General features: G+C 36.8%; 1 protein-coding gene across 1 annotated transcript in view; it reads right to left on the reverse strand.

Annotated features, from left to right (window-relative positions):
• The window catches only part of URE (urease), a 393,081-nt gene extending 380,935 nt beyond the window's left edge, over window positions 1–12,146 (reverse strand). Inside the window, exon 1 of the mRNA XM_089403154.1 lies at window positions 12,076–12,146. Coding sequence (XP_089259280.1) covers window positions 12,076–12,146 — 71 coding nt within the window. The remainder of the gene's footprint in view (window positions 1–12,075) is intronic.
• Between the last annotated feature and the right edge of the window lie 3,167 nt (window positions 12,147–15,313).

Raw genomic sequence — 15,313 nt, forward strand, 5'->3', positions numbered from 1 at the left:
TGCGGAAACAAGAACTGAGCAAGAAGAAATAACCACACACACAATTGACATCGTTGTTTTTGGACAAATGTCCCCGGAAAAACCCAATGCGGGAAAACCAGTGTAGCAACTAAGGGTTTGTATTATTATGCAATAGTTTCTTAATACAATTCTTCGGATGCCCAAACTGGCAATCCTATACAGAGATCTAACTGGACAAAAAGATAGTGAGATGATCTCACCCTGTCACTAGAAAATCTGGCATTGATCTGCACTGGAGATGAGCCTCTATGCAGCACTGCATCACACCTACGCAGTTACTGCGTCACTGCTGCTGGGACTGCGTTGCACCTCCTCTTGATCTCCTGCTAGCTAGAAACTTCGGCCCTCTAGCCTCCTGGTCTCACACCCCGGCTCCGACACTAGATCCCGACTGTTCCCCAACAAAAATATGGACTCCCTCTAAAGCTCTACACTGCCTCTCCGGACTACTCTCTACCCTCTCTGCCTTGCACTCTCTGGATTAGAAAAACTTCCTCTGGAAAACTATCCCTGCCCCTCACTGCAAGAATCTCCTCGATGATCTCTCCGGCTACTCTGCACTGCTCTCTTGAGAAATCGATCTCTTGATCCCACTCGATGTATCTTCCAAATGCCCATCAAGCCTCTTCTTATAATCCTCTCGTTGATCAATCAACGACCCATATTAGATTCTAATCAATGGCTCAGATCATTTTGATTTGATCCTCGTCTTGTTCTAGAAATTTCACACCCATTTTAATTAATAATTTAATACCCTTTAATTATTTTAATTTCCTGAGTTTAGACTTAGGCATCCATTAAAATAATTAATTATTTTAATAAAGTTGCCTCCGGGTGGAATCTCTCAAAATGATTTCTAGGTATTCTAGAATACATGTGTTCTAGCCTCCTTGCAAATTTTGAGGCTTAGAGCACATCCAATGCTACCAAACATCAACATTTCTTACGATCACCCCAATTTTTACCCTTTGGTAAGAGCTCAAAAGGAGGATCTCTCACCTAGATTAGGCATTTAAATTAAAAGCAACCAAGATAATTGCATCCAATTTTAGTTTAGGTGCATTTCATATTAACTCATCTTATTGTTTTACTTGCAAATAACCATTATACTTGTCATTTATGAATATGTGTTGAATTGAATACTTTGTTTTGGCAAGTAACATCTCATTCTATATTTTGCAAGTAGAATTCTAATTGGTTTCCTTTGCAAGATATTATTTCCTTGTATGCTTTGGATTAACAAGTGATCATATATCTTGAAAGCATCTTTATATCTTGTATTGATTATTTTATTGTGCTAACATCTTTTGTTTCATTTTCAGGATTGCTTGTGCTTCCATTTGAAAGCATTTCATTTATTTTGAGCAAGTATCTTTCATTTTTGAGCAATATTTTGAAGGCACTGGTTTTACATATGCTTATTGCTATCTCATGTGTTGATGGTTATTAAAGTTGATTTTGGTTCACATTGCTCATATTATATTTGCTTGCAATCTAAAAAGTAATCCATTTCACTCTAACATCTCCTAGAAACCTCACATCTTTTAACTTAGTTTTCCATTTAGGGACCACCCCCCTTAGCTAACCTAGGAGATAGCTTAAACGGAGAGAGTAGGGAATAGGTGACAGCCCCTTCTCTTTAATTTGCCACCAACCACACCTTGTGGGGTTAAGGGCTTTTCTCACTAACTGGTAGGTGTGTGTGACGGACGGCAACAAGTAACAATCTTTCAAATATACATAAGTGAACACAGACTTTCGGGGTTTTCAATCATCTTGATGTTACTTCACAATTTATCACAGTAGGACTTAGAGGCTTCCCAAATAAATCTTGACAGAAGTTTCCTCAATCGTACAGTTTCCTTTCCTATTTCACATGCAGCAACATATTCTACAACTGGATCCTGCTTTCCTTCTTTTAGCAGCACCTCAATATACATTCTCCAATTTCTTCTTCAAGGTATCCATCATGACTATAATATGCCATCCCTCTCAACTTGGGAGATGTACCTGTTGACCGCTACGTGTCAACTAACCATAGCAATACACCCCCTTTTTCGCAAAAGGGGCAGCACTGAATCGACATGTCCGTGCCATTCGATTGTGATCATCTGGCCGATTATGTTATGTTGTAAACCCAGTCTACATGTGTAAATTGTAAATAATCTTAGCAGATCTGAGTCATGTATGTAAATTGCCTGGGCAAACCTAATTTTCTAGTGATAATCTACGTTCCGAAAGGTTTTTTGTCTCACCGATCCATGATCGGCAGAGTTTTCCTTCAGCCTAACCCCAAAGCCAGAATGAATTTTGTCATTAGAATCTTAGGGGAATCCTAGTGTGCTTCGAGTCTATGTAAAAGTAATTTGGAAATAATTCTAACTATTTGGTTAGGTTACTACAAATTGTTTGATCTGCTAGATTATAGTTGTGTCGCAGCACTGGGTGGTCTATGAGGGTCTATGTCAAATGGGTTTTCCCCCCTTGAGATGTAAAATTGTAAAAGTCATGATGTAAAGTGTCTTGAGGGTTAGAAAATGTTTTAATCCCCTCATAAGTCCTAAGTCCTAGGTCCTAGGTGATTTTTCCAAAGGGCTAAGTTCGAGGATCCAAAAATAAAAAATAAAAAGATATAAAAAATAAAAAATAAAATAAATAAAAAAATTAAAGATATAGATAATAAAAAAAAAAATTAAAAATTTAAAAAATTAAAATAACTAAAAAATAAGATAAAATAAAATTAAATAAAAATAAATAAATAAATAAATTTGAAAAATAAAATAAAATAATAATAAATCAAAGTTTTGAGGAAATAAATGCAGGGTTTTAATTTTTTAATATATTAAAATACATTTAAAATTTCGACGGATGAGATTAAAAGAGATTTTGATCCTCATTGACAGTCGAGATCATTTTGACATGGATCACTCGAACTAGCCGTTGGGAGTTTTTCCTTTAAATAGGGTGTCAGGGGTCATTTGAGATCAAATTTGATCTGAGAGTCTGGTGCTAAAGAAAGCCCTCTTGTAGTCATTTTTGTGCAATAAAGAAAGACTTTGGGGTTAAAAATCTTGCTGGTGTTACTCTTCTGGAAATGCTGTAAGATCTTTTATTTTTCTACATAATTTTATTTTCAGTCATCGATAATAGCTTGATGAAGATTGACTCAGGCACAGGTATCTTGTCTAATCTCTGGGGTTTGAATGATAGTTTAGATTCAGAAATATAATGGCAAGTATCTCCATTTGATCTAGATTTCGCTATTGTTTTTTCCCTCTATGTTAATGGTTGATTTTAAGCTGTGCAGGAAATCTTAATTTTGAGTTTACCGGGCGTTAGGGGAAGTTTTCGGCTGAACCAGCCAACTCCCGGATTGTGTTTTCTGAAAGAGCCCAGCGAGTTCTTGATCGCGGGCTTATCATTTGAAATTTTTTATGAATGCATGAAGGGTTTTCTGAAGTATCTCACATTAAAATTAAATTCTGATAATATCACTGTGATTATTGACAAATCTGGCTGCTTAAGAGTCAAAAATCTGTAAATACTGTAATTATTTAGCTGATTTAGGGTTTTCAGTTTTGTTTCTTGCACATATTATTTTTGGGCGTTCTATTTTTTGCCATTGCAAGTTGCAGGCACATGCTTTGAAAAATTTTCAGGGTTTCCATTAGACAATTTGAAGCAGGAAAGATTTAAAATTTTGATCAAGTTTCTGGACTGCGGGTTTGCAAACTGCGTTTTCATTTTTCACTACTGCCTGGGGTTTTATTGCTGCAGAAAAAATTTCAAATTTTATTTAAGGGATCACAGTTTTTTGCCGTTGCCATACCCTCTGCCATTTCTCTCTTTCCATGCATCCTTAGCCATCACACAAACAGCTGCTCCATCCACACACCTGCAAAGGGTCTCCACGCATTTCTTCTGCCCCACGCAGCTCCCTTGGCTCCCACGCTGTTGTCCAAAGCCAAATTCGTAGTCACTTTTCCTCTGCTCCACGCATAACCCATCGAACTGCCATACGCCTGATCCACACCTGCGTATTTTTCTCCACCATCTCGTCCCTCCATCTGTGCAGTCTTCTCCAGCGTCTTCTCTATTGCAGCGTAAATCCCAACTCGCGTCTTCTCTATAGCAGCGTAAATCCCAACTCTTTCTCCATCTACAAAAATTCCCATTACGTCCTCCATTCCCTGTGTCCAAACCTGTGTGGTTTCCATTGCTTGCAAACAAAAATGAAAACATCTCCCTCCTCACACAACTATTTCCCCATCAAATCCTTCCATATCTCTCACGTCCCTCTGCCTGTGTATTCCATTGATTGTCCGCTGCACCCTTCTGCCATCCTCACATCCCACGTTCCACGCAGTCTTTTGCTGAGTTTAGCTCTTCCTCGCTGTCACAAACTGCTGAAGACATCATTTGCTTCCTCTGCGTGAGCCCCATCCTCGTCTCCATTCTAGCTGCCTTCCATCAGCTCATCCTCCGTTCAGGGTTCTTCTGCCGCCGTCAAGCTTCCTGCACATCTGCAACAGCACAAAACAAAATCGATTTTGGGTAAGTCGTATGGATTCAGGTCAGCGTATTATTTTTATGTGTGAATATATAAAAGTTCAAAAAAAAAAAATCGATTTTCAATTTTTTTAAGATTAAGCATTAGCTTTAATTTATTTCTTTTGGACCTTGATCTTAAGAGTATTTAGTTAACGTATGTTTCCCCTTTTTTTATGAAGATGTAAATCTTTTAAAAAAATAAAAAGAAAATCGATTTTGTTAGGTTTTGAATTGTATTCAGTTAGCTTTCATATTTTGTTAAGTGTTAGTTTAATTTTTAGATTTTATAAATTTTACCCTTTTGCATATATTAGATCATATTTTATAGTCTTTAGATATATTATAGTTTACTTTTGTTTTAGTTTGATTTTAAAAATAATATCAGAAACATCATAAAAAATAAAAAGTTTCAAAAAGCATAAAAGGTCCTTTGGTTTAGTTTAGTTTTGTGATTCTAACGTTTTATTTATTTTTAGTTTTGTTTTATTTAAAAATCATAAAAATTAAAAATTAGAAAAGGCATAGAAAATTTCTTTAGTTTTCTTTCATTTAGTTTTAGAGCTAAATTTTAGATTTAGATTAGTTAAATATTTGATTTTTTTTTTTAGTTCTAGTTATTTTCTTTTTCATTTAGTTCAGTTTAGCGTTAATAATTTTAAGTTTCATTTTAATTTTTGCTTAGTTTAATTTTGTTTTATAAGAAAAAAAATATGATAAAAATATATATAAAAATTAAAAAATATCTTGAAAAAGCTTAACTAAAAAATTGAAAATTCATTTTTGGTGGTTTTCGTGGTATCTATGTTCCACTTTTCTATAGTTAAATGCACTTAAATGTTTATTTAAAGCTAGCTATATGAAAGTGGTAATTGATTAGCATTTAAATTATATGGTCGTTTAATGTTTTCAATCTTTAGAAATTTAATTGTTGGATCATTGTTAAAGCATTGTGCATTTATCGAATATCTTGCATTGCTTGGGTTATTTGATGATAAGTGATTGTTTTACAAAGTTCATATTACTGCAACATCTAATAAATAATCATTTAATCATTAACTCCATAAGGCACTGGTCTATTAATCTCTAAAATCAATCAAGTGCTAATTTGCTTTGCTGTGTCTCTCAACCCAACTGGTCCACAGTTGGTCATCCTTTATCCCATAGGGTCTACCCCCCTTAGCCTCAGGAGACGGCTTAAACGGAGAGATCGGGGATCGGGGTGACAGCCCCCAGTCTGAGCGTTGTCGTGACAATCTATGCGACAACAGTGCCCTTTCTTTTATCCAAGCCCCCTCTTAACTTAGGGAGAACAACTTCTTTTCCATAGCATTGGAGAATCTTTCATGGCTTCAATCCTTATCATCATCATTCATATAACTTCCTTCATCATGCTTATCAATCAAATCAACTTTACTTATGAATATCTTCAACCTCTTGAAGATGATGTACCTACACAACTTAAAACGCAAGTACAACCAAATAGAAACATGAAGTTAACTATATCAAAATCATACCATAATAGAAGATTAGGCATGAAATACCTAAACTTAGTTAGGTTCATAATCAACAAGAAACACATACTTCCATACTTCAACCTCTAGCTCGGGTTTTTGTCACAAGCCCTAGATCACATCAGTATTACAATCAAGATATCAATCTCAATATGTCTAAGGTCTCAATATTTTTTTCAGAGATATGACAGACTCTACTATGATATATTGCAAACTCTAGAAGCAATTCAAACAAGTATAGTTCTACAATGTATCCAACAACTTTAGAATTCATATGTTAGGCTTCTACTAGGATTTAATGCAAAACCTAGATTCCATACTAAGAGACACTAAGCCTTAGATGTCAACAAATAAAACCAAGCACGACACAATCTAAGGTTTCAACGATATGACCAACTTCTACAAAGGTTTGTTGTAAACCCTAGATTTTATCATAATGGAAACAATATCACCATATCCTAGAATATCAAACTTCTTATAGGGCTTGGTTACAAACCCTACATACTATGAGCATCAACAATTAGGTTAACACATATACATATCTAGGATTTCATAATCATGCACAAGCATATCAATATTCATTAGGTAAGCTCAAGACACAACATTAATACATTTAAAGTCGGACATATAACAATCTTGATTAGACTAGGGTTTTGATTAGACAGACAAACATATACCTAGGGTTTCATTCCTAGGAGCTTATAAGGATTTTGCTCATAAACCTTAATTTACCAAAACCTCAAGGTCTAGGAATACACAACCCAAAAGGACTAAGGTTTCCATAACAATACTAAGACTCCAAACATGACATTACCATTAAAACCCCAAACATCAAAAGAATAGTATTTTCTAGATTTCATCAGTGACCTTAAGTAGACTAGGGTTTTTCATATTAGCATTAACATACCCTTAATAACCAAATTTATTAGAATAAATGAATATGCCTTTATCACGAAGAGAACAAAGCTTATGGTCTAAAACATACCTTTGAGTTGTTTTTGTAGACAAACCTTATAGGACATCAATTCCAATAGAACTTCTATCATCCTTTCTCTCGTGAGGTCTTCTCCTTGAGCAATTAGTAAGCTTTTCCTAAACAAGAAAAATATGAAAATAAATATTATTAGCATCTAATACAAATACATTTAGATAGGAGAAGGAAACCAAATATAAAAGGATAATACAAGGAATAAGATACTTATCTTTGAGAAGTGGTGAGGGCTCCCTCTTAATCCAATCTCGAGGGATACCTATAACTTTAACAAAACAATTCAAAAATGTTTTTCCAAAGCATGTTAAACCTATAAGTACTAAAAATAAAAGTACAAAGGAAAACAATTCAAAAACTTCGAGTAGAGGGACTTAGTAGTATAAGTCCTTTATTTTCAATTCTTTGGTCTTGTTTTTCTTTGGAGATCCTTCTTCGCAACTTTTGTTTGATCCTTGTTTCTTTTTTTATTCCTCAGATTGTCAGGACAAACATTTCTATAGTGACCCATCTTGTGACAATTGTAGCTTTCTATCCTGGATAAGTCTACCTTCCTTCTAGGCCCTTTACTTCTTGAAGGTTCCTTTGTTCTTGTGATAAGCAGAATAAGCATTTGAAATTTTCTCTTCTTCATTCTCTTTGTTGCTTACTAATGAAATTTTGACTTCTTCTTGACTACATGCATTCCATAATTGTTTGAATGTAGGAGTTTCCTTCCAACTGTTGATACCTGATGAAAAGGCACTCCAAGATGTTGGTAATCCTAGAAGTGTAGTGATTACAAGCTCCTTTTCAAGTACTATCTCATCTATTGACTGGAGTTCATCTTTGATTCTAGCTATCCTTACAAAGAAGGATGCCACAATATCTTCCTTTGTCATCTTCATAGTTCTTAGTTCATTCTTAAGACTTGCAATTTGACCAAGATTCTTGATTGTGAATAATTTGGATAAGGCTTCATACATCTCTTGAGTGGAATCTATGTTGGATATATATGGGATGAGGTTATCCTTTATTCCATCCACCATTAGTGTCATGGCCAATATCTCGTTTCTCTGAATTTTTCCTTTTCTGCATCACTTGATTCATTTGTGGGCTTCTTTACTTTTCCTTTGACTAGATCCAAGAGTTTATTCTTCTCGAGGATGAGATCTATCCTCTTTTTCCATGCCCTGTAATTGGAAAAAGATCTATCTCCCTTCATTGAGTTAGAAATTGGTCTTGAAGATAGTAGGCTTGACTTCTTATATGATCCTTTTCCTTGATGACCCTTTAAAACTCCTTATTGTCCTTTCAATAGATCTTCAGGCTACCTTTTTCCTTCTTCTTCACCTTAGCTCTGATACCATGTTAGAAAATCAGAAAGGCAAAAAGATTTTCTATATGTTGATAATTACTTGTGATATTCTTATGTTCTTATTAACTTTTTGTGTTCTTTTAGCTTAGTTAATCAAGCAATTACCAAAACCATAACACAAAGATCAAAGACACCAGATGTAGGTGGACAGTCGGGGCAAAACCCCTATCTAGGGGAAAACCCAGTCAACAAATCTTCCTTCAATAGTTTCACGAGATGATCTAAGACTCCTTGACTTAGACACAAACTTCCTCCAATCACCAAGTTAGCCCTTTCCTTCTTTTGCAGATGACAACCTTCCAGCAACAACTTCGACCTAGACGCAGTAGCAGATCTTCAACCTAGTAGTAGCACAAACTTCAACCCAGTAGCAACAGCAGAAACTTCGACCTCTCTAGCAGAACTTCAATCTCTCCAGCAGCAAATCTTTGACCCTAGCAATAACCGAGTAACTCCGTATGAATGAGAGAGAGAGATGGCCCAAAACTTAGACTTTTATCCTTCTCCAGCGATTTTCCTTCTTTTCTTGGAATTTCACACTTTTTCTACTTCTTATGCTTGTATATCGGACTTATGAGATGGATGCACCAAATGAATCGAACTGCACTATATATATACCCTTTTTTGTGGGTCGAATTACCCTTATGTATGCTGACTTGATCAGGTAAGGGTCGACTTGGTGTGGAGATGACAAATGACTTATTTTACTCAATAATAATTCTTTTTAGTTTTTACATGATTCAAAAGCCCAAGAAGGGTCTCAGAAAATGGACAATGACTCAAGACAAAACCTAGAAGTCCTCAATGGAGACTTTGAACTATAACATGATGACCCAAGCATGAAACCCATGTTTTAATAAGTCATAATAATAATAATAATAATAATAAAATTTCTTTTTTTTCTTTTGATAAATACATTTCATTACAATTATGAAGACCGAACCTAGTTACATTCTTCAACAAATTTTCTCTTTTTGTGCCTATATTGAGCCTCTTCTGCCCTCAGATATACTCTAATACCATGTGAAACTTTTAAAACAATCGCAATTAATCTAGTTATTATTCACCTATCTTCAAAAGATATTTGTCTTTTGTAAACTATAGAAGGCAAACATTGAATAATTGAAAGTACATATAATTGAAAGTACATATACTGTTTGTCGTAAAATTAGCAAACCTCTAGCAAATTATTTTCTTCACTTCTACTAGATAATCTGACCTCCTTAAAGCAACTCGACATCTCAAAATCATTTTGGCCCTCCTTTGGAAGCTCGAATCATTCCACATGTGCAGCCCTGGTAGATAACTCAGCCTCCTCTAGCAATTCGCACTCCCTTGCAGAATAACACAGCCTCCACAGGAAATTTGACCTCTATTGGCAAAATCGGCTTCTCTCCTGCAAATCGACTTTCTCTGGGAAATTTGTTCTACCTAGGGCAATTTAGCCTCCTCAGTGAATTCGCATCACCTGGAGAATTCAGTCTCTGCAGGATAAAATCGATTTGCCTCTATCATTGAGAATTTGGAAATCGTTGTGAAGAAATCTCTCTCCGGCAACTCGATCTTCAGTCACTATTGAACCCAACTACTGGTGTCTTCCATGCTATCACTGCGCACTTGCTCTTACTGCAATTCATTGTGTCTCCAAAAGCCCCATCAATCTCCCCTTATAATCTCTCGTTGTGTAAATAACGGCCATGATCTAATCGCAATCAATGGCTAACATCATCTTGACTCCATCAAATCGTTTTTCTAGAAGTCATTAGGGAAAAATCTATTTGTCACAATTAATCCCGATTAATTAACCACTTTTTGTAAGTCAAACTTAGGAAAATAATTAAACTGGCTAATTAAATCTAATTAAGACAATTATCCTTTGAAACTTTTTCTGGGTATTGGAGATAATTAATCCAACTATGTTTTTGACCTCATAGACACCACCTGAGACTAAAACACCTGTCTGAGCTACACAAACTAACATGTGGCAGCATCAGCACCAGTTTGTATAGATATAGGAGAGCACAGTTCCATACCCATCAGTCATCGTCTGACATTTGGTGCAGGCCCAGGGCCTTCTACTGTTAGGGGCAGACCTGGCAAATAGCCCATCATCTTTTCCCATAAAAGGGGGAGAGGGCATTGATCTCAGATAGCTAGCTACTAGTTTTGTTTGTTTTGTCATTGTACATATAACTCATGATGATGAGATACATTTATATATGTGATGCTATTTTGTATTGGTTCTCCACATTTGAGTCCTTGATTGGACAATTATCAGGGATCAGCAGGATTTAGTTTTGCCTTTGATGTATCAATTTTATTTGACATCCACTATATCATATATATCAGTGCTTTTTCATATTTATGTGCCAATGTGTTTATTTGATGTTGTTGTTGTTTAATATGTTTAAACCCTGGAAAAAAATGAATATATTTGGCATTTTTTAATGTCTGCAGTGGTTTTCTAACCTTTTTTCCGATTTTTTCGCTGATTTTCCAAAACGATGTTTTCAGGACCCTCGCCGACTTTTTGTCGATGCTGAATTTTGCAACATTGCTTTGAACTGCTCTCTTCCATGTTGTGTGGAATGTAGTATTGACGAAGATAGGGCTGCCATTGCCAGCACCAGCAATGCAGTTGTTGTTCCAATTCCACTATGGTTTTCCTCCAGCTATGCTTGAAATTTTTCCTTTATTATCTATTATCATTCAAAAAATAATTTTTCAGCATGTCATGTGAGGATTATTTCCTACACTGTCTTAGTGCCTTGCTGGAGATGTGCAAAAGTTGTAGTTTTACACCAAAAAACCTGCTTGAAAGGCCTTTATTAACATTTCCATCCACATAATCAACCAAAATTTTGGGTTTGTTTTTTGTTAATTAGGTCACATATTGTAGTAGAGGCCTTTCTAAGTTAAAATTGCCGCTGACTATTGCTTTTGAAATGGAATTTCCATTTCTCTATTGCCTTGCTTCTTCTCTTTCACAATTAGAAGAATGACTAGTTTTGTTGAATGCTGATTTTTCTAAACGCTGAAAAAGAGAGGATGGAGAACAGAAATATTAAATAGACAAAACTGGTAAAAGGCACTCATGGGCTTTGTGACGATTGTTCCAACCTTGCACCCTGCTCTTTCAAGCCTCTAGAGAACAATTCCAAGCGCCAACCTGCATCCCTCTCCTTCAAAGCTGTTATTTGAAACTTTTCCCAAGCTACTCTCGTGCAATGTTAATCAGTTTTTCCTTTTGTATGGTGTGGGGGAGATTTGGAGAAGGAAGTTTTTTTTTTTCTTTTTGGGTTTCTAGACAGATGGGACATAGGGGATGGCCAATAGTCCCTTGTAGGATCAAAGGATACACCAAAGCCCAAATTTGCTAGGGACATCTAGAGAATGTCCCTTAGACATCCCTTGTAAATGAAGGACAGCAGCATTTTCCATGTGTTCCCCTATCCCCAAACAACAAAATGCAAAGGAAATGCCCTACATGGGACACGTTCCCATGAAATATTGCATCTTTCTCATGGTTAGAAGCATTCTCATTCATACAGGAAGGATCTCTACAAAAATCCATGACAAACTCAACATAGATAATCTCCAGATAAATTTATACATATTTTCAGTCTTTGAAATTTTAAACACATTACCTGCCCAAAAGTTGTATTCCCAAGTCCATCAGCTCGGCTACTGTTTTTTTCCCATCTCTAATGAACTCCATTACCTGTTCAAGTTTAGTGTCATTACAATGTGAAGAATTTACATAACCATTGTTTACACTGCACAGAAGAGATTTCGTAGCCAATTACATTTAGACTCTCACTATATCAAATTTATAATATTATCATCAACAAAGTGAGCCCCTACCTTTTGCCATCTTACTTCTTCAAATTGTATATATTACAAACACCATAACCAATTAGTCAACTTCTTTTTTACATCGAACCATGATACTTCTTGAAATGTAACCAGGTCCTTTTTCATAGCTATAAGTGCTTTCTAAAAGTGATTCATTTGGATAATGCTTTTATGCTAAGAAAAGACTTGAGAAGAACAATGAACTTCTTCTAAATAACAGTATCTTAGGACAAAAATGGGAGAGAATGGCGTAAGGTGGGAAAATTATAGTGAAGGGCCCATGAATGAAGATCTATTGCTCATACCAAGTAGCCCAATCATGGGCGAAGCCTTGAAATCAAACTTTGTAGTGTCAAAGCCTCCTGCTGGGGGTGTAGCGCCTACCATCACCTTTATAACATCTAATATGAGATCAATTTTCTAGTCCAAGACGTGGGAGAGGCTGTTCCCATTTATGCCTGGTCTTCGTTACGAGAGAAGCAATAAAAGAGGTCTACACAAGGGCAGAGAAGTTGCAAGAGAGAGAGAAGAATGTTCAGATTCCTTCATTCTTGTCAATCTATTACCCCTCACATTGCATATGAGGATTAACACGTGCTCTTGATCACACATATGGATGTTTTGCAGGATATCTCTTCATGGATTTTTGGGCTTGACTTGGAGATAGTGTTTTCACTTGGTTGCTTGGGTACATTGGCTTGGAGGACGTGACATCCCCAATTTCCTAAATCAGTTAGGAGTAGCACAATTTTGACAATTTTGGCAATTTTGGCATGGGAGACATTTTTGACTTTGGGAATTAGGAGAAAAAGGGAAAAAACTCAACCTTAGTAGAATGTGGTGGCGACAAGGAAGCAATTCGAACTCCCCAAGGAAATTCGCACTTGTGGAGGAGAAAGAAAAAGGAGGTGCAAGCTAGTGGAGAATGGGGTCCACCAAGGGTGAGAGGACCAGCAATTATAAATAAGACTAGGAGGCTCTCATTTTGGATCTTTTGCCTAACTTCAGAAATCAAACTCTCTTGTGGCTGTTGAGTGCAGGAAGAGCAGTGTTGTTTAGCACAGAAATTCCAAGAGGAGATTCCACCCTCATTTCGGAGAAACTTCGAGTGTCTCCCTAGTGAGGTAATTTGGGAATCCAATTCAAGACTTCCCTTGAGCTTCATTGCAGGAGTTTGCCCAGCTCTGCGCATTTCCTGGGCACAGAAGAAATTCATGGAGCATCATTTGTAGCAGCAGTAGTGGGTTGGAGGATCTGGGATTTTGTAGAAAAAATTTCCCTCATTGGAGTTGGAGTTTAGTGGCATTTTGCAGGGCAGAGATTGAGGAGATCATCTAGGCCGAATTTATCCATTTCTAGCAGTGCGAAGAGGCCATTGGACTGTGGCTGCGCAAGAGTTGGAGGAAGAGCTGGAGGAATAAGGCATTTCCAGAGGGGATTTTTGTAGAGATTTGGGAGGCATTTCAGTGGTGGATTTGGGCAAGATTTAGCAGAGTATTTTCCTATAGTGCGCAGAGCTTGCCGGAGAGGGTAATTCGCACTTTTGGGGGGCTTCCGAGTCAGCCAAAATCAGCTCAAACCCTTTCCCTGTTTTTGTGGGTTTGTTGAGAAGAGTCCGAAGCTATTTTTGCAGAATTTTTTGAGCATTCCTTTAGGCAGAAATACAGTTCCATTCCAGCAGCAGAAGGCAAAATTTACAGGCAGTGCGCAAATTTTGGTGGGAGCCATTCCAGCACTTGGGTCATCATTCTATCACCTGGGGAGCAAGCCCAGGTTCCTTTGTTCTCACTCGTTTGTACCTGGGTTTCATTGATATTAATAGAATGGCTGAACCTTCTTGCCCAGTTTATTTGGTGTACTGATTTTGCATGTGTGGTTAAATTTTAATTGATGTAGCTTAGTTCATGTTTTTGATATTCACTGTTATTTTCCTAGTTGGGATATTATAGCGGTATCACAGCATGTTCTTGGCCAACTATGAACACAAGAACAGGTGATGCCACCCTGATACGTTGGAGTAGTATTATTTCACAGAGGTAGAGGCCGAGGCAAAAGAGGTCGATGTAGAGAGGAGAATATTGACCCTTGTTCGGGCACTAAGCTTGAGCATGCTAGATAGCGTGAAGTTTGGAACAGAGAATACACGGAGAACCAGGAGGAACAATAAGCAGCCTAGACAGGGTGGTCAGGGACAGGCTCTAGAGGAGTAAGGCAGAACAGGGCCATGATGGACATGCTGACGCAGTTGGTGGGAGTGCAATTTGATACAGGAGCATCTTACCCCAAGTCAAAATGTAGTTTTGACTAGGCTAGGGGATCTTTAATTTACCAAGGGAGTTGGTTCCCTAAGTTTGTTTTAATTATTTATTTTGAGTGCATAAATCTATGTATCATGATCATTTGTATAAAAGTGTGGGAAAATGTAATTGGATCTCTCTTTCATAGGGATCTCGACCATTATGTGAGAGTTGGAGAGAATATTGGGTGGTTAGATTGTTGGTAGATTCATAGCATAAGTTGAGGGGTCTCGGTGAATCTTTTGTGGATCTAAGAGGAAATTGAGGATCTGAAACCAAAAGTTGCTTTTCAATCCTTTTGTACCAAATGTAATCAAATTCATAGGTAGAACAGGTATAGAGAAGAGCTCGAGAGGCTTAGAGGCCAAGAATGGCCATAAGGCCAAGAGGGCCAAGAAAAGCAGCACTGTGTTAATTATTCGAGTGTTTTTCAGGCTTAAGACTTGACAGGCAATCATTTTGTTTTGATAATTTGAATTGAGTTGAGGAGAAAAGAGTACAGAGCAGTTTTGTAAATCTAAATTGAAGATTGCAGACCAGCAGAGTTGGCAGATTACAGGTGATTACAAGAAGCAGGGGAGTGAGTATGCTCTTAACAGAGTTAGTTTTGTAGAGGAATTGGTCCAAGGTGTGAACCAGGGGGATTACTATTTGAAGTTTTGATTTTTTTATATAATTCTAAATGGAAGAAACAATGAATAGTAGACATAACGGAGAAAGCAACAGTGATACA

Source organism: Pinus tabuliformis, chromosome 2_1 (assembly GCF_031772625.1).
Source record: "Pinus tabuliformis cultivar Carrire ecotype Pingquan chromosome 2_1, CPIR1, whole genome shotgun sequence".
In the NCBI taxonomy this organism is placed as follows: Eukaryota; Viridiplantae; Streptophyta; class Pinopsida; order Pinales; family Pinaceae; genus Pinus; species Pinus tabuliformis.